The 24,936-nt window shown below is 37.9% G+C and overlaps 2 protein-coding genes across 15 annotated transcripts in view; one reads left to right on the top strand and one right to left on the bottom strand.

The window, feature by feature from the left end:
* Positions 1-979, bottom strand: part of HOOK3 (hook microtubule tethering protein 3) — an 89,802-nt gene extending 88,823 nt beyond the window's left edge. For both annotated transcript variants that reach the window (XM_079331277.1, XM_079331276.1), the window contains exon 1: positions 848-979. In XM_079331277.1, the coding sequence (XP_079187403.1) occupies positions 848-904 (57 nt within the window). In that variant the 5' untranslated portion in view covers positions 905-979. The remainder of the gene's footprint in view (positions 1-847) is intronic.
* Positions 903-24,656, top strand: RNF170 (ring finger protein 170; the record flags this gene model as incomplete). 13 transcript variants are annotated; one of them, XM_079331305.1, is made up of 8 exons in its annotated part: positions 903-1,120; positions 3,800-3,856; positions 10,118-10,261; positions 14,853-14,928; positions 16,218-16,326; positions 17,333-17,406; positions 19,259-19,363; positions 21,066-24,656. In XM_079331305.1, 8 exons carry the CDS (start codon positions 903-905, stop codon positions 21,333-21,335), a joined length of 1,053 nt encoding a protein of 350 aa, XP_079187431.1. In that variant the 3' UTR covers positions 21,336-24,656. The 13 variants fall into 13 exon arrangements, with proteins under 13 accessions (XP_079187431.1, XP_079187426.1, XP_079187432.1 ...); XM_079331300.1 differs by having other exon boundaries at positions 16,215-16,326; XM_079331312.1 differs by having other exon boundaries at positions 1,061-1,120; positions 10,118-10,187.
* Between the last annotated feature and the right edge of the window lie 280 nt (positions 24,657-24,936).

The following is a 24,936-nucleotide window of genomic DNA, read 5'->3' as shown; positions in this document are numbered from 1 at the left end:
AACACAAGTTCCATGTCTGTGTTACAGCCATTGCTCAGATTACACACGGCTATAAATCCAGGTTTATTGTCCACTACATTTTGGCTGCTCTTTGAGTGACAGCATATTCTAAAGACATTTTCGGAAAAAAACCAGCAAACATTAAAGTAGTATGAAGTAATTTTTATCACAAGATTATAGAATCATACAATGGTTAGACCTGGGGAAAAAACCTTGAAAATCATCTGGTTCCAACCCCCCTGCCATGAGCAGGGACATCTTCAGCTAGACTAGGTTGCTCAGAACCTCATCCAACCCGGCCTTGAACACCTCTAGGGCTAAATATATCACCTCTTAAGTTGATACTGTAAAATCCTCGACCTCATAAGCGAATTTTGTCTCTCAAGACTCAAGCACCGCTTAAAAACAGAGAAAAACAAACAGGCGGAAATGCAAGTTTCTGATCAGTAAGGGCGGCCTTGCTAGTCAGCGACGGGCGGGTGCGAAGAGCGGGGCTCTGACACGCCGGCAGAAGAGCGGGGACACGGAGCAGAGCCAGGCCGACAGCTCGCCCGCCCCGCCCGGGCGCACCTGGGGGCGCTCCCGCGCCAGCCCCCGGCCCTTTGTTCCCCCGCTGCAGGGGCAGCGTTCGGGCGGAGCACGGCCCTGCCCGGGCACCCGCAGCGCCAAGATAAGGCGCCAACTAAAGCAAGGCCGGGCCGCCGGCGCTCCGCCGACCCCGGCCCGGGCGCGGTGCGGGCCGCGGGGCCTCCATCGCCGGAGCGGAGCCGCGGCGGGGCGGGAGCCGCCCGGCGCCGCGGCCCGGAGATGCGGCCCGGCTCGGTGCGGGCGGGCAGCGCGCACTCACCCAGGTGAGCAGGCTCTCGCCGAGCTCGGCGCGCTCCAGGCTCTCCACGTTGAACATGGCGGGGCTGCGGGGCCGCGGCCGGTCGGTACCGCCGGTCCCGCCCCGCCCCGTCCCGGGCCGGGCGGTGGCGCCGACACGTCACCGCGCCCTGACGGACCGGCCGCGCGCCTGCGCCCGGCGGCCGCGGGGCGGGGCGGGGACGCGGCGCGACCCGGCGCCGTCGGGGGGACGCGGCGGGGCGGGGCCGCGGGCCGGCGGCGAGCGGCGGCTGAGGTACCGCGGGAGCACGGGCGGGCCCGGCCGGACCGGACTGTCCGCCCTCGCAGCCGGCCGGCCGGGGGGCGCTGGGGAGGGCGAGGGAGGCGCGAACCCCTCCGTTGCGTGCCCGCCGAGGCACCTCGTACGCCGCCGGGCCCTCGGGTAGGAGGGGTGTGCAGCCCTTCCCCGGCACTCCGTGTGTGTGTGTGTGTGTGTGTCCGTGTGTCTGTGTGTCTGTGTGTCTGTGTGTCTGTGTGTCTGTGTCTGTGTGTGTCCGTGTCTGTGTGTCCGTGTGTGTGTCTCTGTGTGTGTGTCCGTGTCCGTGTGTGTCCGTGTGTCCTGCGGCGGAGGAGCTGGCTGGGAGAGTGTCCGGCAGAGCTGGAGCGTGGGTTTGTGAGGATGGTGAACTATAGCACAGACATTATCGAGGTTGGTGTGTAGTGTGGCTTGGCTTCTGGATGGAGTGGCCTCTACAAGGTTTTTCTCCCTTTTTGGAGTAGAACGTAGACGTTCTTCTGTTAGTGAAAGGAGCCGGCCCACAAGGTTTTTGTCCTTTTGGAATAAGAAATGACCCTACACTCACAGACATACTATAATGTGGCTTGGCTTGTGTATGTAGCAGCCTTAACTACATTCTTCTATGGTTTTGGAGAAGACAACAATGTTAGCTTCCTTTCCACAAAGGTCTGCTGTAGTAAATTTAATGATCAGGCCACCTACCAGCATCTGAAGGGAATCTGGAGGGAAGCCAGGGAGAGACTCTTCGTTAGGGACTGTAGTGACAAGAACTAATGGGTTCAAACTTAAAAGAAGGGAAATTTAGGCTAGATAGCAGGAAGAATTTTTTTTTATGTCAGGGGTGTTGAAATGCTGAAACAAGTTGTCCAAGGAGGTTGTGGATGCCCCAACTCTGGCACTGTTCAAAACCAGTTTGGGTAAGACTTGAGCAACCTGGTCTAGTGAGAGATCCTGTCCCTGTAAATGATGGGGATGTTGGGACTGGATAACCTTTAAGGTTCTTTCCAATCTCTCAGCATACTATGATTCTATAAATTACTTGCTTAGCACTAGCTGCAAGTGGTGACTTGCATATGTTTTGGGAAGAAGGGTGATTAGGTATTGGAATGGGCTGCCCTGGAAGGTGATGGAGTGGCAGTGGGTGGAGTGAACAATGTGTTCAAGGGTGTTCAAGGAAAGTCTGGACATGACACTTGGTGTCAAGTTGTGGTTGACAGTCTTAGATTGGACTTGATGATCTGGTGTCTTTTTCCAGCCTAATTGGTTCTGTGTGATTCTTAGGTGATTCACTTAATTTTTTATCTCAGAGACGAGTCTGTCTGTGGCCAGAGTGCCCCTGCATCCTTGCTGTGCCCCAGCCGGAGGAGCTCTCCATCATGCTGCAGTTGGGTCACCTGGGGAGTTCGAGTAACTCTTTCTCAGTAGCGTGTTGGATTTTGGATTATTTGAAGTTTGTGATGAGAGGGTGTGGCATCATGATAAGTTCTGCAGTTCCCTATCAGTTAACAAGGGGTCTGACATGCAGCAACATGGAGTAGCAAGCACAGGGCACTGATAACAGTGGAGGGTTATATAAACAGGAAGGGCCACACATACAGAAACTGTCTCTATTTCCCCCCGTTTTCTCAGAGTTTTTCCATTTCATAAATCAACAGCATGGACAAAGTCTGAGTGCTCCTTGTATGTCAGCTTCTTTTGAGCTGGAGAGTATTGTAAGAACCTATGAAAATTTTCAGGTTTTCCCGGGAAAATGCTTTCACACTGGTCTCATTGTATAATCTGCTGGATAAGTTATAGATCAGCTCTTCATTTGAAGGTAACTTTCAGTTTCAGAATAAATTTAGTCTTAGAAAACTGCACAACTACCAACTTCCCATTCCAAGTTTTAGGCAACATGATTGGTATTCTTGACAAGCAATGCTTTCACATGTACATTGCATTGTTTTAAGTTTTCTGTCATATCTTCCTCTATGTCTCATTTCCCACTCTGCTTTGCCTGCTGCCATGAGGTGTAGCTTGTATTTTGTTGACACAAGCAAATGTAGTGATCCTTTTTTGCTTTGCTATCTAGCTTAGATATGAGGTTGTATATGGAAGTAGTGCTTTCTACACTGAGAAATTCTTGGACACTTTTCCTAAGAGTGATCTGAAGCCTCCTAATGCTTAACTGAAGTATTACCATATTCTAGTAAGGATTATTATAACAAAGTGACAATATTTTCTTTTTCTTCCTGTCTGACCAGGGAAGTAATTTATCCAAGCTGAAGGCATTAGCAGGCTCTTTCTCATGCTCTTATCTGCCTATGAATTCGGTTTGTTTAGAACTCTATACCTTCCAGTATGTTTTGACCTTGTGAAGTGGTGGAACACTTTGTTGGGAATTATTTTACACAAGTCATACATCACCCAGGCAGATACTCAGAATAGTAATGCTAAACAGGCCATTGAATTTGTCTGTTTGCTTCAAACCGTCCATATGGTTTTGAGCTCAGGAGAAAAATTATTGGGTATGTCTTCTTTTCCTAGTAGAATGGTATATTAATTTTGGGTTATTTTCCATCACAGCCTTGCACCTGTTGTTTGCAGCTGCATTATTTCAACTTGCAAAGCATGATTCCTTCAGAAAAAGTAGAATATCTGCTTTCTTTCTTCTTCTTTTTTTCTTCTCCTCTTTAGGAAAAATGTGCCTCAAAGACTGCTGACCTCAGACCTTGCAGAAACCTGCTTTATCAGGCAAGTGCCTCAGTTGGTTTATACTCGTCTAAATCATTACTTGCCTGCTGAAATGGCCCTCTCCTCTCTATTGGCAAGACTGTTCAGACCTTTTCCATTATTTTTTTGCCAAGAGTATGCATACATTTAAATGTAGTCAGCACAGTCCTGAAAGCAAAGGCGGTTTATAGTGAGCATATAACTGGTTATACAGCTGAGTTTGGCTGTATTTCTTGCACCAGCTGAACTGATTTGTAAACCCAAAGGTGATGCAAACTCATAATAATGATGTATTAACAGGCTGCACAAAGTTCTAGTAGGATAATCACAAGTCATTTTAACAGCCTTGACACAGAATGTATCTCACCAATTTCTATGTTGTTGTATTAGATATTTTTAAAAAATCTGTTAGTAAATGTGCCCTTTGGATTTAATCCTACTCATTTTTGTAATACAGGGAGGTACTTAGTACTAGACGTTGTTGTGTGGTTCTTTATTCAAGTAAGACTGTGCTCACAAAAATGAAAAGCTAATAAATTGAGTTTCCTCAGAAATGCTTTTTCTAAGAAAAAACATCAACCATTTCAATTATTTCTATTTTTGAATATTACATTTGCCTACACTGTTTCTTCTAAGTCCAACTTTAGTGCACTAAGGAACCTGAATAAAATGTATCACCTCAGGATTTAGCTGATTTAGGATTTAGACTAGTAAACTCATAGAGTCTCAACACTTCCACTGTTCATCATGTGCAGTCCATGCCTGCAGTTGTTAGTTGTTTCTGAATGTAGTCTGAGCATAATTTTGGACACTTAAAGAAAGAGAACATAAATACCTATAGGATCCATTTTGCTGAGTCAAATCCATTCACAAAGTTCCATTGTCAGCCACAGAGAGGGCCCATGACCTGCTACTACCCTGAAACAGGAAGTAATTAGATAGCTTCTGATGAGACAGGTCTCAATTTTTGCCCTACATATAAGAATTTTACTTTATTTTGAGAAGTTTTGCCTGCTTTTCTCTTAAATGAAATATGCTAAATTTATGCACATAGATATTTCAACATAAGATAATATATGTTCAGGGGATGGGTTTACAGAATAAATATGCTCTGTTTCAGTATGTTTAAATTCTTAAAAGTTGGTTTATGTTGCCAATCTTATAGGAACTTTGATACAAATAATACCAATTTTTTGTTTGTTTCTCTTATGTGGAAGAAAATTTTGGGGGATTAAAGCCTTTTTGTTGTTAGGAAAGCATGAGCTATGGTATTTGACTAGTTGGATATGAATTAGCTTATCCTGGAAAACAACCTCTACAAATTAAACATCTTTTTCAAAGAGCAGGGATGTGCTTTTGCAGATATAAATCAACTGGCAGAAGAAATTGGTGTTCTGGCTTGCATACTAGCTCCCCATCACTGTCTTAACTTTATAACTTTTTTCAAGATCTGATGGTGGCTGCCAATATGCATCAAGAGGAAAACACGCAAAATAAAACTGAAATAAATGAAACCCCAAAACTCCATTTTTCTCATCTAGTTCACTCCCATAAAGGACACGTTGTTATCCAAATTACCTTTAAATTTGTTGAGCAAATTGTACCATGCTCACAAAGTCAGTACAGTAAGGTTAATAACTTGTATCTCACTGTTTACTTCTCAGACATTAAGAGAGCCTCTTATTCCTTTTTTACTGTGCTTGCACATTCCTTTGGTAGTGGGTCCTAAAAATCTCTTGGTTTTGAGAGTGTGTTATCATATGGCACTTCCCTGATAAACTCAGAAAATTTCAAATACTTGAGAAAACTATGAGGAAAATTCTGACTTTGGATAGCTATTTAGCATATCACAGTAGAGACTAGATTGTTTTTCATGTCATTATGAGTCATGGCATAGAGTGTTGTTGTAGCTGGGCTTTATGTTGAACACTGAAAGTCCTAATAATACTTTTCAGATCTGAAAAACTAAGAAATTGTACATCTACCCTGATGTATGCCTTCACTCCCTAACACTTCAATGTTATCTGTATGTATTTCTAAGAATAAAAGATATTGTACTTGCAGTATTGCTCATTATAGTTCTATTTTTTTTACTTTAATCTGCATGCATTGCTAATACATAACCACAGAGGGAAAACATAGCTTTTAAAAGATCTGTAGATTCTTATCTAAAATGTAAAAAAAAAGTTAGTGTTACTTTCTGTCAGTGATCACTCTGAGAAAAGCTGATAAAAACAAGATGATTTTCTGTACAGATGATTAATTACTAAAAGATCTACAAATAAAACTGTATTATTTTGCAAACAGTAAATTGCATTCCTTTCTATTGCAAAATCTTTTGTAAGCAATTTATTCTGAGGTTGTTTACACTCTTTAGCCATCAAGAACCCTCACAGAGATAAACCTGATCCCAGTCTACTGGGATGCAATGTCAAGCTGTAACTTATGTGGCCGTAATGGAATGAAGGAGTAACTCCTTGTCTTTTTCTCCTTCTTCTGAGTTATTTTACTTGAAGCAAGTAGTCTGAAGATAAGATGACAGAAATCCGTGGTTTAGGATTTTAACTTTGGTGGTGTTGTTTATAATGTAGGAAAAAGGCCCAACATTTTTGTCAGTTTATAAAAGTTTGTGGTTGATATTTTTAACATTCTGAAGTTAGTTGTATAAATTCCAGTTTTGGTGTGAGATATTACTTGGTTTTCATCCTGTCATTGGAACAGAGAGTGGAGTTATGCCTGCATTTAAGAAATGTGAAATGGCTGAAAAAAGTATTGAGTATAACCAGAAATAATTTATCAGAATTTAATATTTTTTCAATTACTGCCTTTTTTCCCCCTGAAGTAATCTTATGCAGTTGGTGCTTACCTCAGAACTAGTGTAGACAAGAATTAATTTACTATATTAAAGATAGATTCAGAGCAAAAAAATTCAAACCTTCTTTGCAATTATAAAAAGAAACAAGGTAATACAAAGCTAAAAGAAAGAAAGAAAGTAAAACTTTAAAGTAATTTAATGTCTAAAAAGCCTGTGATGTAGAACCCAGATCTGAAAATAGTTATATGAGGAAAAATTTGATGAAATGTTGTTATTTTTTCATAGCCAGATAAATGTAATGGATCAATGGATGGAATTTAGTATGAACCATACTAATTTTCTCTTGAATTGCATCAAACTATTAACAGTGACTATTTTAGGAGTGATTAGATATATTTGTTAAGTTCTGGTTCTGGAAATTTTCTCTGACACACACTTGGTCTTTATCAAGGCTGGCTGTCTCTGCCACGAAATGAATCTTCATTACACAATTTAAGAGTAAATCTACAGCTTGCTTCTTAGTTGCACCAGCTGAAAGAATAACATTTGCTAAACACATGCACTGTGAGGTGAGATTTCTTAGAAGCTATTTTTAGTTACCTAGCCTATCATACATTCAAACCACTGCAGTGATTTTATTCAGAAAATGTGCTGGAAGTAATAAGAAAAATATACACAGCACTTGTTGCTTGTCCAGAAACAGCAAGTAAATTAAAATATGAACAACATGAGCATTAAGCATTGATAGTTTGTCTTTTCTGAAATTCAGTGATAGAAGCAGCTGAGAGTGAGACTGAAGCAGAGATTCCACTGCCCCTCTATATAGTCTTTGCAGTATGGATACATGAGTGAAGACAGAGTATCTCAGGGTGTTTATGTGGAGAGAAAGACTGTGTAATAATTTCTCTTGGACACTCCTTATGTCAAAGCGGTTCTTGAGAAAGTCATGTTTCAAAATGCAGGGCTGAAGTAGACAAAGTAACTGGCATTATGTCCAGGAAGTAAGAGAAGGTGAGGATCTGTGTTTTTAGTTTTGATGTTCTGATTCTAACTTCAGCACCTTAGTTTGTGTTTCAAGAAAGGCAAGTGAGCAGAAATGAAGGCAAGCAGATTCAGTGATTTTGTTAATGGTAGGCAGATAAGAATTTTGAATACTGTTGCGAGGAGCATACAGGGACAGAAGAGCTGGAGTTGTCTTGAAGGCTGTTCAGGGAAACTGATTTAAATTGGTGTGTTATTGATAATTCATGTGTTGTTTTCAAAGTGCATCAAGCAAGCAGTAACGAATGAAGTTCAGGTATTAGCGTAAGAAACACTTGCCTTCCAAAGGTACAGTTAAATCATCTATATATCTCTGACACAACAGGTATTTCTGAAAAAAGACGAAAAACAACAAAACTCTGTGTAATTCATAATGGGATGTAGCTGGCATATTGTGTATGCTAACAGAGCTTATGTGGAGCAATGGAGGAGTTATATCAGTTCCTCATCACTTAATTCTGGTTTTGTTCTGAGTGGCCAGCCCAGAAAAAAAACCAAAAAACAGTGGGACAGAGTAAAAATTAGTTGACTGATAATGATACTTAAGGAGGAAAAACATACAAATTGAAGATATCATCATACATGGTTGTGGAAAATAGTTGTCTCAGAATGGTGTAGTGTAAGAAAGAGAAGCTTCTTCAGGACTGGATATGCAAAGAAATTAAATATACAGGAAGGTTGAGCTTAGGGAGGCATCACAGCACACCTGCCAGTTCAGATCCTCAGCACCAGGGAACCACTGCTCAGAAAAGTTTCACATCATAACTTCTTGACTTTAGCTATAGGAAGGTAATTTTGTCACTAGCTATGCAGAAAAATGCTCTAACTCCTTGTGTAGGCCCGTGTTCCTGTGTAAAACTTTTCACAAAGATATGGTCTTTTATTCATTAGTATATGTAAAACATGTGTAAACATTGACCTACTTTAGACATGCCTGTTTATGAGTCAGTGGTGTTCCACCTTTGAAAGAAGTTAGTCTTTCCAAATACTGTGACACAGTTGCTTGTTAAAAGGTGTAATTAGCAAAAAAATTACTATAGTTATAGAAATAATAGTCTCAATTCAGATTGGCACACTTGGGATAACTCAGTTTATTGTTTCACTTCATATATGCTTCATCATTCCATTTTACTTTTCACAGTGAATGCCCAAAAGCATGACAATGATTAATGAAATCTCCCCTTGTTCTCCACGAGTTTGCTCTGCTCTTATGGTACTTAATAATACAACTTACACTTTTTAACAATACTCTTAGAATGTATCAGCTTCTCTTGTATTGTTGCTACAGAAGGCAGCTCCCACAAATACAAGGAAGTTTGAAAAAAGTTACACTGCTTATACTAGAAACAATGTGGAGGATGAGAGTAGCTGTTTTAGGAAAAAGATGATGCTTTTTTATTAGCAATAGACTGACATGTTGAAATCTTAACAGGGTAGTCATTATAGGTGTCCACTAAAATCCTGATGACTTGTGTTCCATTTCAGTTTTGCAATTAATTCAGGACCAGAGGGTGTTTGGTGATACTTGCTAGACAGCAAGGTTTAAATAAAAAATGACACATTGAGGTGTAGTGAAACACTGATTTGGCTTGCAAGCTGGACCAGGAAACAGAGAAAAAGATACCAGTCCTACCCTGCCATCAGAAACCAATACTGGGATTTTATTTTGGCTTCATGGAAAATACTTCAATTGTGTGTGGACAGACCTTCAGTATGACTTTTCATGTCATTTGACAGAGTCAGTTTTACCCTTCTGATTTCGTAATATTCACAGCCATAGTTCATTTCCACTTCCTGAACTGCAACAGCAGTGATTCAGCAGTGGGTTGGAAACTATTTTATGTTGCATGTCTCCCGCTGTAAGTTAGTGCTGTAGGTTAATAAAATGTTAGCCTTTGTCACTGGTGGCTAAAAATGTGAAACAAATGTGAAAAAAGTGATCTAATTAGGGAATCCTGATACTATTTTTCTTTCAAGTTTTCCATGTTTCCAGCATAAGGAAAACAGAAAACAGAGTGCACAGAAAACCCTAAGGAAGTTTAAAATGCATCCTCTGTATCCAAATGAGCATTTAAAATTAAAATTCCTTGTTACTTCCTTCATATAAGTGTTGAAAGTTAAGTTTTTGTGTTGTCTTAGCCTACCAGCAATGATGTGGTGTGCGATAGCTAAAATTCTTGATAGTGATCTTGATAAGAGTCATTAGAATGGTTTTTTTCAGTAACTCTCCTTAGAATATGGCCAGTTCAGTAATGGCCTATTCCTGTACAAACTCAATGTTTGGTAAAAATTGATACATTCCTTAATTTTGCACCACTCTATTCTCCCAGCAATGACTATACTGTTTACATACTGTTTGTAACTGTGTTTGAAATATCTGTGCACATATGTTTTAATATATGTATATATTTCTTTTTACATTTTAGAGCTGTGATGGCCAGTCACCAAGCAGAAGTTCAAAGTTTGAAGCTAGATAATGATTCAGTTATAGAAGGAGTAAGTGACCAGGTACTGGTGGCAGTTGTGCTCAGTTTCACTTTCATTGCTGCTCTGGTATATACACTTTTAAGGTGAGAATGTGTTGACAGGAATTATTTGTTTTTTTATAAAAATCCTAACTTCCTTGACAACTTTGTGCATCAGTACATAAAAACTGTGATTTTGTTACAGTATGGAAGTGATTGATTGCTGAATATGTTTAACTAATTGCTTGGCACAGCTAGAATCAAAAGTGGAGTTTAGCTCTTCCTTATCTTTAGATAATCAAACTGAGTAGTATTCAACATTCCTTAAGACTGCGAATGGTTAAATTCACAGTCTGTGTGGCTGCTGTGTTGTATTTGGTTATAAAATAAAGATTTGTAGATGACTCCTATATTGAAATGATATATTCCTCCTGTGTATATTCTAGCTGCAGTCTCCTTCCAAGAAAACAAAAAAGAAAAAAAACCCAAATCCAAATAAATTGACTAATTTTTTTTTGTCCAAATAAGCATGCTGTAAAACACTGGACTTCAATATGCATTCCATACTAAAAATGTTCAATTCACAATTCAATAATTTAATGATCAAGTTATCAAAGCTTATTTTAATTTCAGAGTTTTTTTTGCATCGTAACAAATATCTTGGCCTATGTGTTTTGGGAAAATGAGTCTGAGATTCAGACTGGCTTTTGTTTTTTTGGTTTTTTGGGGTTTTTTTGATGTGTGTAAGCTTCTGAACACAAAACAATTTTCAAAACCAAGGGAATTCTGTTTTAGTGACACAGTGGTGTCATAGAACTTACTGAAGAGGATATGTCTACATGAGAATTATTGCTGAGGTAGAGTTACTTGAGAACAAGCTACAAAATAAACTATAGGTGGAAAAACTTGATTGGACTGCAAGGCAGTGCTGCAGTTCCGAACCAGGAGATCAATGGAATCTTAAAAAGTGCATTCACCTCGTCTTGCCTTTTTTTTTTCCCAAAGCTGTTTCAGTTACTGACTGTGCTTTGAGAATGCCTCTTTTTCATGTGGTCTGTTATGATTTCTCTGCCCTTCATATTGACATTTTTGGCAGTTGTGACTTGAATTTTAAGTGTTTAGTTTGAAATGTAACACTTTATTTTTAAAACTCTAGAAAGTCAAGTAAGAAACATTAAAGAAAAAGTGAGTGGAACAAGAGTCAGCAGCTGGGAAGAGTAGCAGGAGTTCAGTCAGAACTAAGTTCAGGGAGACAATACATCAATTATGAGGAGTTACTTAGGGAGGAAGGCTACTTATCAACTGTGTCTGCAGTGTAATGAGGTAGGTAAAAAGTTTGTGAATCCTGTTACATACCTTGGTCATTTGTTTTCTGGAGTGGCAAGCAAACTGAAAACACAGAACTTCCAAACTTTAGAGATCTGCACTGTATGATTTGTAGCCAGTGACAGGACTTGAGGAAACACATGAAATTGAGTCAGAGGAGATTTAGTTTAGATATCAGAAAAAAGTTTTTCACCCAGAAAATGGTTGAACATTGGAACAGGCTCCCCAGGAAAGTCTCAGCCTGACAGAGTTGAAGATGTGTTTGGGCAATACTCACATGCATATGTGTCTTGGGGTGTCCATGTAGGGCCAGAAGTTGAACTCAGTGATCCTGATGGGTCCCTTCCACCTTGGCATATTGTGTGACTGTGATTCCATGACTGATGGCTGAAAGAAAGTCTTACCAGTATCCTCTTAGGTCCCTGCACAGCCTTCTGGTACTTTTTGAAATTGTCTGTATTCAGCAGCACTCTTCATCCCTTTGTATTGTTGCCATCAAAATCTGCACAGTACGCTAGAAAACCTGTATAGTACAAAAATTATAGTACTTTTAATTTATTTAGCACTGAGGGGGAAGTGAGGGAGAAAAAGAGTATTTTCTTTTTCTTCTCTAGTTACCTTAGACAGTAGAGTGGTCTTTGTGTTCCTTATATGATGTTCATTGCCCCACTTTTCTTTTTGGCCTTTCTTGCTTCTGTAGCAACAGAACTGAAATACTTAAGCTGGGTAGGAGCAGGTCATGGGTGAATATACAGGAAAGAAAGCTTATGGTAGTGAATTGCAGGAGCTGAATAAAAAGGGAAATGAGGAGCAAGGAGTATGTGTTGCAGTAGATTTTAAGGGGCAGAAGCAGAATATGGAGAGAGCTATTAAGGGATTTAATAGTTGCACTTGTTTCCAGGTGAAAGAACTGAATGAAGCATCACATCAAGGCTTCATTCATCCTTCCGGTGGAAAAACTTACAAGACATAATTAACATATGTAACAAGTTGCAGGTGTGTAGTTCAGGCAATATATGATACTTTTGTGAAGCCTATATGCTTTTGAGTTACAAATTCTGATAAAATGAAGTCAGATTTTTTCCATCATCTTTTAAACTGGTGAGTAGGTTGTCACATCACATATTAAACTGGGAAAATTCAGTGTTCAGCAAATTAAAGGAAGCTTGAGCCTTTAATTTCCTACAAGTGATTTGTTCTAGATGACTTACCTGTTCCATGTTTATGGGTCTACAGGTTTAGATCTTTTTAATCTCATTTTTCTATCCATCATATGGTTTGATTATAAGACCAAGTCACTATTTTTAGCAGAAGTGGAAATTCAGTGTGTCCATCACTGCACAGTCATGCACCAGTCCTCTTAACTACTCTCTTTCCTTGTGTGAAACTGCACACTGCATGAGTAGGCAGTCTTCTTCCTTCCAATAGTAATAGTTTGGTGGGGCCCTCTGTGGTACATGATGCAATTTTTCCATAGTGAGACCTTTTTCCTCAAGTTTTGGCATGCTAGTATTCAGAAATGCGGAGACAAAAGACCTCTACATCTAACTTTATTTCTTTCTAGCTTGTGTTTGATAATGCCTTTAATTACATGGCACCATATTGGTTTTCATTTTTTTCAGTTATCTTCTCACACTAATTGCATGATAGAAGTTATGAATTTGTTATGTCTTGAGCTCTGCCTGTCCCTTTCTCAACATTTCATGGTTTTCAGCTACCTCACCCTTATGCATAAGTGACAGTACATGCTGTCACCTCTGCAGCTCTGCAAATGCTCTCATGATTTCGTCATAGTATGTGATACCAGGGTAAGGTCATATAAATGAACACTTTCATTAGCAAATTTGCAATTAGTTGTTTATGGAGAAATCAGAATAAACTGTCTTACAATTCACACTTTCCGCTTGTGTACATATGTCAAATTGAACTTCGATGTGTATCAAACATTCTGGCAAAATGAAGATGTGAAATATGTTCATTTTGTAGCAGTAAAACAGAAAAATATAACATGTATGACAGACAACATTAGGTGAAAGACAATATTGCAGAAGCTTCTAGAGCCATTGAGGAAATTATATAATATAACTTCAACCAAAAAATGTCCTAGAAGTTCAGCCAGTCCAGCCTTCATCTCTAACAGAGGATCAACTTGCCTCAATATGCCTACAAGGATATTGGAATGCTGCAACCTGTTTTTTGATTTAACTTTTAGTCAGGGATGGATCAAAATAACCTGAGGAAATTTTGTCTGATTGTGTACACTGTGCAGTAGAAATGTGTTTCCACAAGCCTTTGGTAACTGGGAAATAATTGCTCATATTTATAGCACTAAATACCTAACCTGTCCGCTTTTCACTCCATGAACAGTCTTCTATATATGTATTGACATTTCTTAAGTCTTTCTCTAATGTTTGAAAAATGTGGGCAGTAGTCCTTATATCTTCTGAACTTCCTCCAACTTCTCTATGTGTTTCGATGCATTTAGCCCAAAATGGAGAACAGAATCCAGCTGAGATCTCAAGAATACTAAGCCGAATGTATCATCTTTTAAGTCCATATTAATAAAGCATAAAAATTCACATTTTTAATATGCTGTTGGCTCATATTTATTGTAACTTAACACCTCTGATTGTTGTCAGCATATTTTTAATTTCAATTCTGTCCCATCATGCTTTTGAATTTCAAATTTGTAAAATATCCATCCTTCTTTCTTCAGTGTGTCCTTTCCCAATGATTCTTCTTGGCATACCTAATCTGTACTTTGCTTGTCTGTAGAATCATTCCTTTTCAAAAAATGAATTATTTTAAAAGAGTGGTTTCTTTTTATATCCAGTCTGCTGATAGTTACATAAATCCAATATTCTAAATGTAAGTTTGTCTACCCTTTCTTATGCAAATGTCATGTAGCAAATAAAATTGAAGTAATTAGGAGGTTTCAACTCTATGGCTTAGGCAGTGAGTGAAAAATTAGTAATTTATGAGTAGACCAACAAATAAGAAACTAGCAGTGCAGTGAAGACAAAAATGAAAAATAATTTTGTGTATTTAATAAAAAAAGCTTTTAAGCAACTTCATTTTTTGTAGGTTCATGGCTTAATTTTTTTTCTCAGATTAAAGTCTAATTTTAACGTGATTTAATGGTTGACTTTGGATTCTCTGAAAAATCTTGCTTCTATACAGCTTTAAGTGTCCAAAGTAACTTTATAATCTAGAATAAATTCCTGTTTCCTTAATCATTTATTATCCTTTAAAATCATTCAACAGGAAAAAAGGATTGTTTGCCCTTTGTTTGAGTTTCGTATTTGTTTCAGTGAGTTGTTTTTCAGTGTTGGATCACAGGGTTTTTTACTGCTTGTATTTCCTTTCACAGAAATGAACATCAGAACATACATCCAGAAAATCAAGAGCTAGTGCGAGCTCTTCGTCAGCAGCTTCAAACTGATCAGGTGCTGAACTAAGTGTTGGGCATCATTCAGCTCACTGATGTGGGGTACTGTAGGCTTCTCTGAGTTCTGGAAGAAGATGATCTTGAGAGTTGTGGGAGCTTACTTACTGTGCAGAAGCATCCTTGAAATCCATCAAGTAATGAGATAATATAGCCTTTTTTAGTGGATCTGTTAAGTAATCAAAACTACATTTTGGTTGGTTCTCTTTTCAAAGAAGTTTTTGCCACAAGGTGGAGTATGTTAGATTATGCTGTGTGCTTCCTGGAATGTTTCTGGGAATTTAAGGGTAAAGGAAAGGAAATCTGGAGTACAGTTTGCTGAGACAGGACAAGGTTTAGATGTTTGGACTGATAAACTGTGTATAGCAGAACAATGGCACAGCAACAAGAGCCAGGCAACAGAGTGACAGAGCGGAACTTTTGAGCAAAGTCTTTAGTCACAGGACAGAGAGTAGTGGTTTTAAACTGAAAGAAGCTAGGTTGAGATGGATTGTAAGGAAGCAATTCTTTACTGTAAGGGTGGTGAGGCTGCCCAAACAAGTTATGGATGCCCCATCCCTGGAAATGTTCAAGGCAGAGTTGGATGGGGCTCTCAGCAGCTGGTCTGGTGAAAGGTGGCCATACCTAGTGCAGGACAATTGGAACTTAATGATCATTAAAGGCCCTTCCAGCTCAGACCATTCAATGATTCTACGGCTGCATCCAGTTTGAACAGGTGGAGTCTAGGCCATACTTCTGGAGAATATTGAGAACAGTCTTTCATCATGATACTTCTTGAAATAATGGCTGCATATTTATGTGGAAGACAAATAAGGCAAAATGGGGAGAAAAACTGTTTCATGATAGTGGCATGCACAAGCTCATATTTGTGTTTGGGCTTGGAAGCACTAAATGCTGCAGCTGGTAAGCAGCACAGTTTAGTTACCTGACTCTGGACAGAACTACTCAGGATAATGAAGTAACGATATAGGTCTAAGTTTGTTATTCATGCTCCAGCATGAGTCTAACCTGACTCAGTTTGAAGGACCAAGGAGGTTCTTTCTTTGTGCTCTTTGACTGGTTAAAGAAGGGCACACTTCTTTAATAGATTAAGGGAAAATGATGGTCCTTTCACAAGAACTTGCTTATTGCATCAATGCATCTAAGTATATTTGGTTTTTACATGTAAGTATATTTCTCATTTCGCATACTTATAGTGAATTAATACAATTTATTATTATTTTTTAGAACTCAGTAGACTGATGCAAAATACTATCTCTAACATTTTGCATTTTCCTGCTGTTCCAGCAGGATGCTTCTGTTGGTGATCGGCATCGCTTCTATACAGATATGTCGTGTCCAGTCTGTTTGCAACAGGCTACATTTCCTATAGAAACAAACTGTGGACATCTCTTCTGTGGTAAGCAAGAAAAGTCAAAGATTAAACTGGAACAGAAATACAAATTTTTGGCACTAGCTCAGGCATCCTAATTCAAAACCTTGTTTGCTTCTGTTTATCATTGCGTCTGCAAAATAAATAATTTTTTTATAAATAATTGAGAAAATATATTTATGAATAGTCACTTTAAGAGTGTGCTGCGCTGTTTCTATGCTATCAGGAATTAAACTGGTTAATTTTAAAATGTCAAAGAGTATAATTGTTTCCGGTTTAGTAAAAAACTGAAGAGGTTGAAGGACATTTGGATATGTACCATTTTAAAAAAATGGTTTAGAAAGAATAAAATACTCTTTATGTCACAGAATATTTTTTCTTAGAAGTCCTGCAGAATTATGAGTAAGTGCACAGTTGATTGAAGTGTTTGGTTTTGTTTTTTTTTTTTTTTTGAGTCTATGTTTATATACAAAAACCCTATGTCACATTTTGCTTCATCTCCTTCAGGTTCCCAATAGGATTTTTTCACTGCACTTATCTAGTTTTATGAATTATATAGTGTATACCATGCCTAGCTGTTTAAATTTTTAAAAAAGCAAGTTTGGAAAACAGATAAAATACATTTTTATATTTGTGTTAATCTGTTGAAACTGATGATGATAAAGCCAAATTTTAGGATAAATTTTACATCTTTTGACATTTTTGTGACTTGTAAATTTTAAAATGGTAAAAAAATTAATTATTTTCTTCTTCACTTAATCATTCAAAATTTGTTGTCTTTTCAGGAAATAATGCCTTAAAATTACTAATTCAGTTGAACCTATTCAGGATTTTTCTCATTAATAGCATTGAATTTGAACATGTTAGTTCTTGGTATCTTGAGTGAATGCTGTACACAAAATTACATCAGATGTAGATTTAACCTAACTGCTTGAATGCACTTTCTGTTTTTTCCCTTGGTATGTAACATATAATTTCAGGCAATGTGTTTTTCATCTCAGGAGTTTAAATGTGCATTACTTGCCTTCACCAGGTTCCTGCATTATTGCCTACTGGAGGTATGGCTCATGGCTGGGTGCCATCCGCTGTCCAATCTGCAGGCAGACGGTAGGTAATGTTTAAGTCATCATGGACCTGTCAGTTTGGCTGTCTAGGATAGCCTGCCACGAGGCACTTACATGTGAGCTGCAATAGTGAGGCTGGCAGATAAAGAAGTCTGAGAAACTGACAGAATGTAGAGGGATATGTGAGACAGGAATGGTGGTCATTCAGTTTTTCTGAACTTCTTGCTTTGACAAATGGTTAAAAAATTCAGATTGTTCCTGCAACTCAAACATGAGTGAACTGTGGTGATAACTGCTGTTTTTCTGTGAAGAGTTTATGAAAACAGAAAATTGTGAGATTTTAACTATGATTCTTTCATGCTTTCTGTTCAGGATGTTATTTAACTTCTTTTACCAGAACTTGCATCTGAAAGGTTTGGCTGTTGTGGCAGACTGCCAGTAGCAGCACACTACTGGTTCCTGAAAAATACCTTCTCCCTTCCCTCTGTCCCTATCAAAAGACCTATCCAAGTAAATTTCTTATTTTGACCCTATTTTTAAATTGTACATATTATTCATTTCATCTTTGTAGAGCAAGCATTAACTTACTTCCTACGCAACTTACTTACATTGTCAGTTTGAAATATGTTCCTGCAACTCATTAAGGCTTAGGATCTCTGAGTCTGATAGTGTATGTTTTAACAAAAGTACATCTTTATTTTAGCAATACACAAATTACTGAGCTATGAATTTATAATTAATTATATAACTCTTGCCCTTGCCCCCTCCATTATATCCTGCTTTGGTTGTTTGTATCAGCAGGACAATGACTGTAAGACAGCTGAAGGAAAGAAAAATAGATTTGGCTGGAGGAAGAAGGAGAAGGTTTAGAATGTAGCCAGTGAGGAAAAAGACACAAATAATAAAGGTGGGGAAGGTGGAAAAGGGGAAAATAAGTGGGTTTTTTTAGTGTCTTTCCTTATATATTTTTTCATTTACCTTCCTGTGAGTAATAGATATATTAGGTGGCACTGTTTGCATGGTTATGTGTTTGTTCTCACCCTGGTTTATAAATGGGGAAGGGAAAGGTATATACATGAACATGAGCAATAAAGAGGTTTCTGACAGGACCAGAAGTTGAATGTAGATCTGCTCATGCTCTCCTTCCTAAACGTGACTGGTACACAGATTTATATCGCCAGATATAGAGGAAGCTTCTGAAGACTCCAATGTTTTCAAGTGCTATGCCTTGCCTGTTTCCTATGATAATCTGCATTTTATACCTGTATGTTGCTTCCAAATAAAAGTCTCAAGTTTGCAGCAACTCCTGTGCAGGAAAATAACATGCATAAGGTCATATTCAAATATATATGTTGTTTCTCTATGTTGCATGAAAGTTAACCCAAGAACAGAGCAAAATTCTCTGTCCTTGTGAAAGAACTGAAGGTTAATAACTTTTCTGTTAATTTATTTCAGTATGAAGATCCATAAGCAAAACTGTAATTTTGCTGAATGTTTGTTGTCATGCAGAGCAATTCTAAGTATAGAAAAGGAAATGATTGCTTTATTTGATTTTCAATTTAGGAAACAAAATTAAATTAATTTGGTAAATTAACTTTGTTCTCCAAATCATCTGTCCCACTTACGAAGCATAAAGCATTTAGATGTTCAGAAAAAAACATATGAGCCTCTCTTGAAAGGAAGGTTATTTTGCACTTTTTTAACAATCTCTTTAAAAATCAATATTCTGTAAGGAGCTGTAGGCACTTAATTAGTTAAAATTTAATAGCAGTATTCATGCTAGTATTTTTCAGTTTATTCTCCTATTAACTATTCACCTAAACCAAAGTTTTTTCTATATAGTTAACTGAAGATGACTGGTTTACAGTGTAACATAATCTCCCTGCTGTTCCTAGGTAACACTATTCTTACCACTCTTTGGTGAAGATCAGCAGGGTGCAGCCCAAGTGTTTCAAGATGTTAATGATTATAATCGAAGATTCTCAGGACAGCCCAGATCGGTAAGTTTTGGGTAAATTTGATTGGAAGTCAGTGATGTCAGGAGAGTTTGAGAGCAATTTTTTTGTGGTTTCCTTTTATCCCCTTCTCTTTTTTTTTCCCCCTGGGATATGGATTTTCTCTTTCTGATGCTTAGGGCCTAGGCAACTTTTCTTTAGGAAATTCATGTTGAAATGGTTAGTCAAACCCAAGACCTCAAAATTATTTATTTGTCATTTATGAAAATATGTGGAAACTTGGTTTTTTGTTGTGAGAATCTAGTAAGTCTTGAGTTTCCTCAAGTGTTCATGTGTTAAGTTGGTTTTGAGATATGAATCATTATTTGAAGGGATTAATATTTAGTCAGTAAAAGTATTTAATGAAATACATGACCTGCATGGAAGAATATTCACTTCATTGATCTCTTTACACTGATTAGAAGACTGAAATTCTGCTCTGTGCCTTTCTCTTCAGACAGCTATATGCTGTCTAGATTTCTAAATATTTACCCTAGATTATATTACAGTCTTTATTCTCCTCTCTGAGTGAAGAAAAACAGATTTTTTTGTTCAGTAAATAGCTAAGAAAGGTGGTCAAAATTCTACAAATCTTAGGAAGTCAGCCTTGTGAGCCCATCTCCTGTGTGCATATCCTGTTTTGCAAGGTGAAATGCACACACACATGCCTATTAATAACCTCCCTGCTTGTCTTCATTTGTAATGGGATTTTGATATAGCAAGAAAACATTAGCAAGAAAAATGTACAGTACAAAGAGACAGAAGAGGAAGGGGGATTTTTCTGAACCACAAAAAGTACGGGTTTTGTCCAGAAAAGATTTAAACTGCCTTTGAGGCTCCATTAGACCTCTCTGTGAGCTGTGTCTAGTACCCAGTAACCTGTCTGAGCTCACGCCAGAAATCTGCACTAAAGCCCTAATTGGATTAAATAAATTGTCCTTGATTTATATGCAGTGTTACCACTTACAAAATTTCTTTCTCAAAAGCTCTTTTAGCTATGGCAATAGCTCATTGTAATGGAGTTAAACAGCTCTATGTGGAAACTGTGTACCATTGAAAGGAACCAGTTTAAAATAGTTTTAAAGTTCACCCCTCTCTACTAGTCTCTACAAAACACCTGAATATTTTCTATTGAGCTGACTCTTGCTAAATTGGCAGAATAATAGTAGCAAAATGGAAAAGAGCCAGGAATGGATTCATTTAAAGGTTCTTTAGTTTACTTTGAAGCTTCATCCATCCTTTGGAAACTTGTGTGAATCACTGCTTATACACCAGGAGAGGGGTATTATGTTTCTGAAAAACTGTAATCCCTGCACTTGTTCTACTTTACCTGTTAGGTTTTTTCTTACAATCCTTGTTTTCTTGCATTTCACTCCAGTTAACCTGTTTGCTGTTTCTAACTTACCCAGTGGGTTTTTTCTTCCTCTAGTATTCCTTGCTTTTCCTTCATAATAGATGCAGGTATATTTTCTAGTGATGTGTGTTAAGTGTATGCTCTTCATTGTAGAGTAACATAGTTTGTCCGTTTCTTGAAAACATACATTCTAAATCTGACTTTCTACCTCGTAAAACTAAACTCATTAACTCTTCCCAGATTTTGTTTTAATTCCTATAAACTAACAGATTCTAAGATGTAGTAGTAGAAACTTCAGTTTAGCATGGATGAGTTACTAAGGCAAAATACTAAGTTTGTGTTCTTTCTTTATAGATTATGGAAAGAATTATGGATCTCCCCACTTTATTGCGACATGCTTTCAGGGAGATGTTTTCTGTCGGGGGCCTCTTCTGGATGTTTCGCATCAGAATATTCCTCTGCTTGATTGGAGCCTTGCTGTACCTGGCTTCACCTCTGGATTTTCTTCCTGAAGCTCTGTTTGGAATTCTGGGGTTCTTGGATGATTTCTTTGTAATTTTTCTTCTGCTGATATATATCTCTATCATGTACAGAGAAGTGGTAACACAGCGTCTAAATAGATGAAATGGACAAAAGTGACCTAAAAGCAAAGTCAGTTGTGGAATGTTTTAAAAAGAAAACTATAACGTAAGTATGATATAGCAAGGTGCCTGCTTTATCATCTGTATGATTTCAGTAGAAACAATTTCTTAGTTGGTTATGTTATGCAAACCTAAAGGGTTAGTATATGGTGATGCTTAACTGGAATCTTTAATTTGTGCATTACATGTGCTTCATAAGGATGAGGTTAGTTTTATAATGTTGTAATAAACCTACTTCATCTACTTCCACCTGATGAACAGCTGTGTATTATGAAAGCAGGAAACACTTTTTGGTGTGTTGTGGTTTGTGAAAAAGGAGTTCTGGCAAAATACTTCAAACAATAAGCCTGTTTATATAATCTAGATGAGTAAGAAAATTCAGAAATTCTTCACAGTATAGTTATCATGGCTAAATTGTTTGGTATCTTCCTGTTGTGGGCTAGAGTTTTTTGAAGTAAAAGTAGCTTTGTTTGTCTCTGTGGAAGAAGAAACCCAAGGACTGCATTACAGTTATCACCCTGCAGTTTGCTGTTGTCCACATGCTTCAGAAGAATAAGGATAATACCTTGGTATTGCTTGAACTGCACTGTGTACAGTTGCATGCAATTTGTACCATTTTATTTTTATATTTGGGAATATACACACAGTATCTGCTCTACATTGAGAAATCAGTATTATGCATGTCACACTCACCAGTGCTCTATGTTTTTAAGTGAGAGCATGGTTTTTCTCTTCAAGCTTTTTTATCTGGTAAGTATATATTTTAGAAGCAGAGGGTGTGTGCTGCTTTAGGTCAATGCAGTATGTGTGAAATGCAACTTTGCATTTCTTTAGATACATTTGGCCTATTGGAGAGGACACTCAAATTCCAAATAGTGGTTGAAAAAAAGAAGTCAGAACTGGATGTTTACACTACATGTACATATACTTGTATGTGTGCAGTGTAGGTGTTCACCCAAATGTACATTTTGCAATATATGTGTACTAAACAACATAGAAATTGGGTTGATTTTCAGTTGGAGTTTTCTTGTTTGGTTGGTTGGTGATTTAGGTGTTGAAAGAAGAGATTCTGAATTACCTTGAAAAATAGGCTGTGATAAAGGACCACCAAAAAATCTTGAAAGTGTTTTCAAAAATACCAGGGTATTCATTATCCTTACAGTTGATTTTTTTTTCATGTTGAATTTGAGCATATGCTATCATAGCTATACAAGTAATTTGAAAATGCTTTCATTTTGAGCAATGATTGCCACTATAAAGGTCCAGGATATGACAGATCATTGTACTTTTTAGTTAGAGGAATCATAATTGCAATTTAACTTCCCAAGTACTTGAAAGACAGTGAATTAACAGGTGATTCTTTGTCTGTTTACATATATGGAAAGAAAGGGACCTTTTCACTGCTTCTGTGTTTTCCCCTTGCAGTGTCTTTCCACAGCTTCTAGTACTTGATGCAGGAAGATGATAGAACTGAAACCTCAGGTGTCAGTCATTGAGGGTGCAGATTGTCCTTCAGTGTCAGTGTTCTAAATGACATTCATTTAAAATTAAATTCATTGATTCTTCATTGGAAAATTTAGTTTTAGAAATCCGAGGACATTTTACAAATGAACTGGAAAGCTAAACTTTTCTTTGTTGCTGTTTGTTAGACATGGGCAAGAAGAGAAAAGGGAAGTGAAGCAAGGTTTGGAGGAAGAGAGCTAGAGAGAAAATGACATTTTTGAAAGCAAATGCTAACTAACTTTCCTCGAGCATCTTGGTTGAGCTTTTCCCATTGTGTTGGCATTGCTAATGTATGGTGATGTTTTAGTGGCTACCTCAGTTAAAACTCTTTAAGGTATTATTCAATAAGGATGAGATATTCATAAGCTGTTAGGTGCATTTACAAAGCAAGATAGTAGTGTAGGATGTTATATAAGACAGGATTTCACAGTTTTGCTGTATTTTTTTCTTGTTTTAGGGTTTTCTTTCCCAAGAAATCTAGCTGAAAGCAAACCCCAAAAATTCTTTTTTTGACTGAATAAATATAACACCCTCTTTTCTCCTGTAGTTTAAGTTGTAGGTCTGTTTAGAGAAGAGTGTGAACTACTCTTGTAGCATAATTGGAGTTTGTTCATGGAATTTGTTGCTCTAGTACCTCATCCATACTTTTATCCTATGATTGTAATTTTCCCAAGATTCTCTAAATCCAGACTGTATATAGATGCACATGAAGCTGCTTACTGACTGGTTTTCTTTGAATTTCCGAATTTCATGTGCTGCTTTGAAGTTCATGTGGAAATTCCCTATCCCATCTAATAGGGTCCAGTGTATCTGAAGTCATACACAAACCACGTCTGAAAGACTATGTGAAGTTTACCCATGTTCTTTTTCTTCAGTACATTTCTGATAGTCAGAAGGGTTTCACTCAGATGCATCTGCTTACTTTTGAGTACTGAGTAACACTGTAATAATAAATTCAACACATTAAATGCTTGACAGAATTAGGACTGTTCTTTTCAGTGATATGCGTGCTTGCTTGTGGATATTCTGTTTTGGTCCTGCAAGCCAATGATAAACAGTATTATGATTTGTTCAGGCCTATTTGTGTAATGCAGAGATGCATCTGTCCTGCAACATCTGGCCACTGCTCCTTTCCACAAATCTGAAATAGTTATAAGTTAGGTGTCTTGGGTACTTATCTTAAGCTTAAACTAAGCTCTAGAACTCCCAAGAAGCTGGAGAATAAAATAGGAGCGTGTAGTATTCCTGAACTGCATGCTGCCAAGTTGTTCTGGCAGCACTGTGAAGGGTAAGGGTTAGGGCTGAACATTGGCTTCAGAATGTGGAGGAAATACGTGATGCTGTGTGCAGAGTGATTGAAATATCGCTGTGATTTTGTCTCCTGGCTTGTCTCTAAGGGAGGAAAATTTAAAAAAGGAAAGCTATGGCAGGAAGATGTTATGGGGATAAAACACAGTTCTTAAAAGATCACATGGGCACCAGAAACTATGTGAAATATTTGATTGTTCTAGCAATATTAACAAAGAGGAAAACAAAGATTATGTTTAATAGCTCTTGCAAAATAACTTGTAGCATCTTGAGGCCTAAGGATCATCGCTGTATGGAGTGATCCATTTCTGTGCTGTTTGTGTGCCACACCATTGATGTCTGTGAGGACCAGGCAGAACGGTGTGGTTTGGGGATACAATTTTGCTGTAAGTTTCATAGAACTGTAGCAGTATGTTACACAAGATTTTTAAGACAAAAGAATTTAAAACTACTTGTTGTTACTTTTAATGATAATAAATTGCTGTTAAAGAGATTCTGTTGAATTATTTTATTGACTATCTGGATGCAATATTGTTTTATTTCCCCTTTTTCCACTTCCATGCATTAAAGTTGTAAGTGTGGCATCCCACCCTTGAGAGGAAGAGTGCTCAAGATTTGTAGGTACTCATGGTCAAAAGTAATTACAAAAGTCAGAGGGTCCAAAAAAACTCACAAGATTCTATTAGTAAATTACATACTTGGTATGGAATTTGGTATAAGTTAGGACCTGATCTCTATGAACACATGGGTTTTGAACAGAGGAGTGGAGTGAA

This window comes from Erithacus rubecula, assembly GCF_903797595.1.
Source record: "Erithacus rubecula genome assembly, contig: SUPER_Z_unloc_2, whole genome shotgun sequence".
In the NCBI taxonomy this organism is placed as follows: Eukaryota; Metazoa; Chordata; class Aves; order Passeriformes; family Muscicapidae; genus Erithacus; species Erithacus rubecula.
The sequence above is the reverse complement of the archived record's forward strand: the minus strand, read 5'-3'. Positions and strand labels throughout refer to the sequence as shown.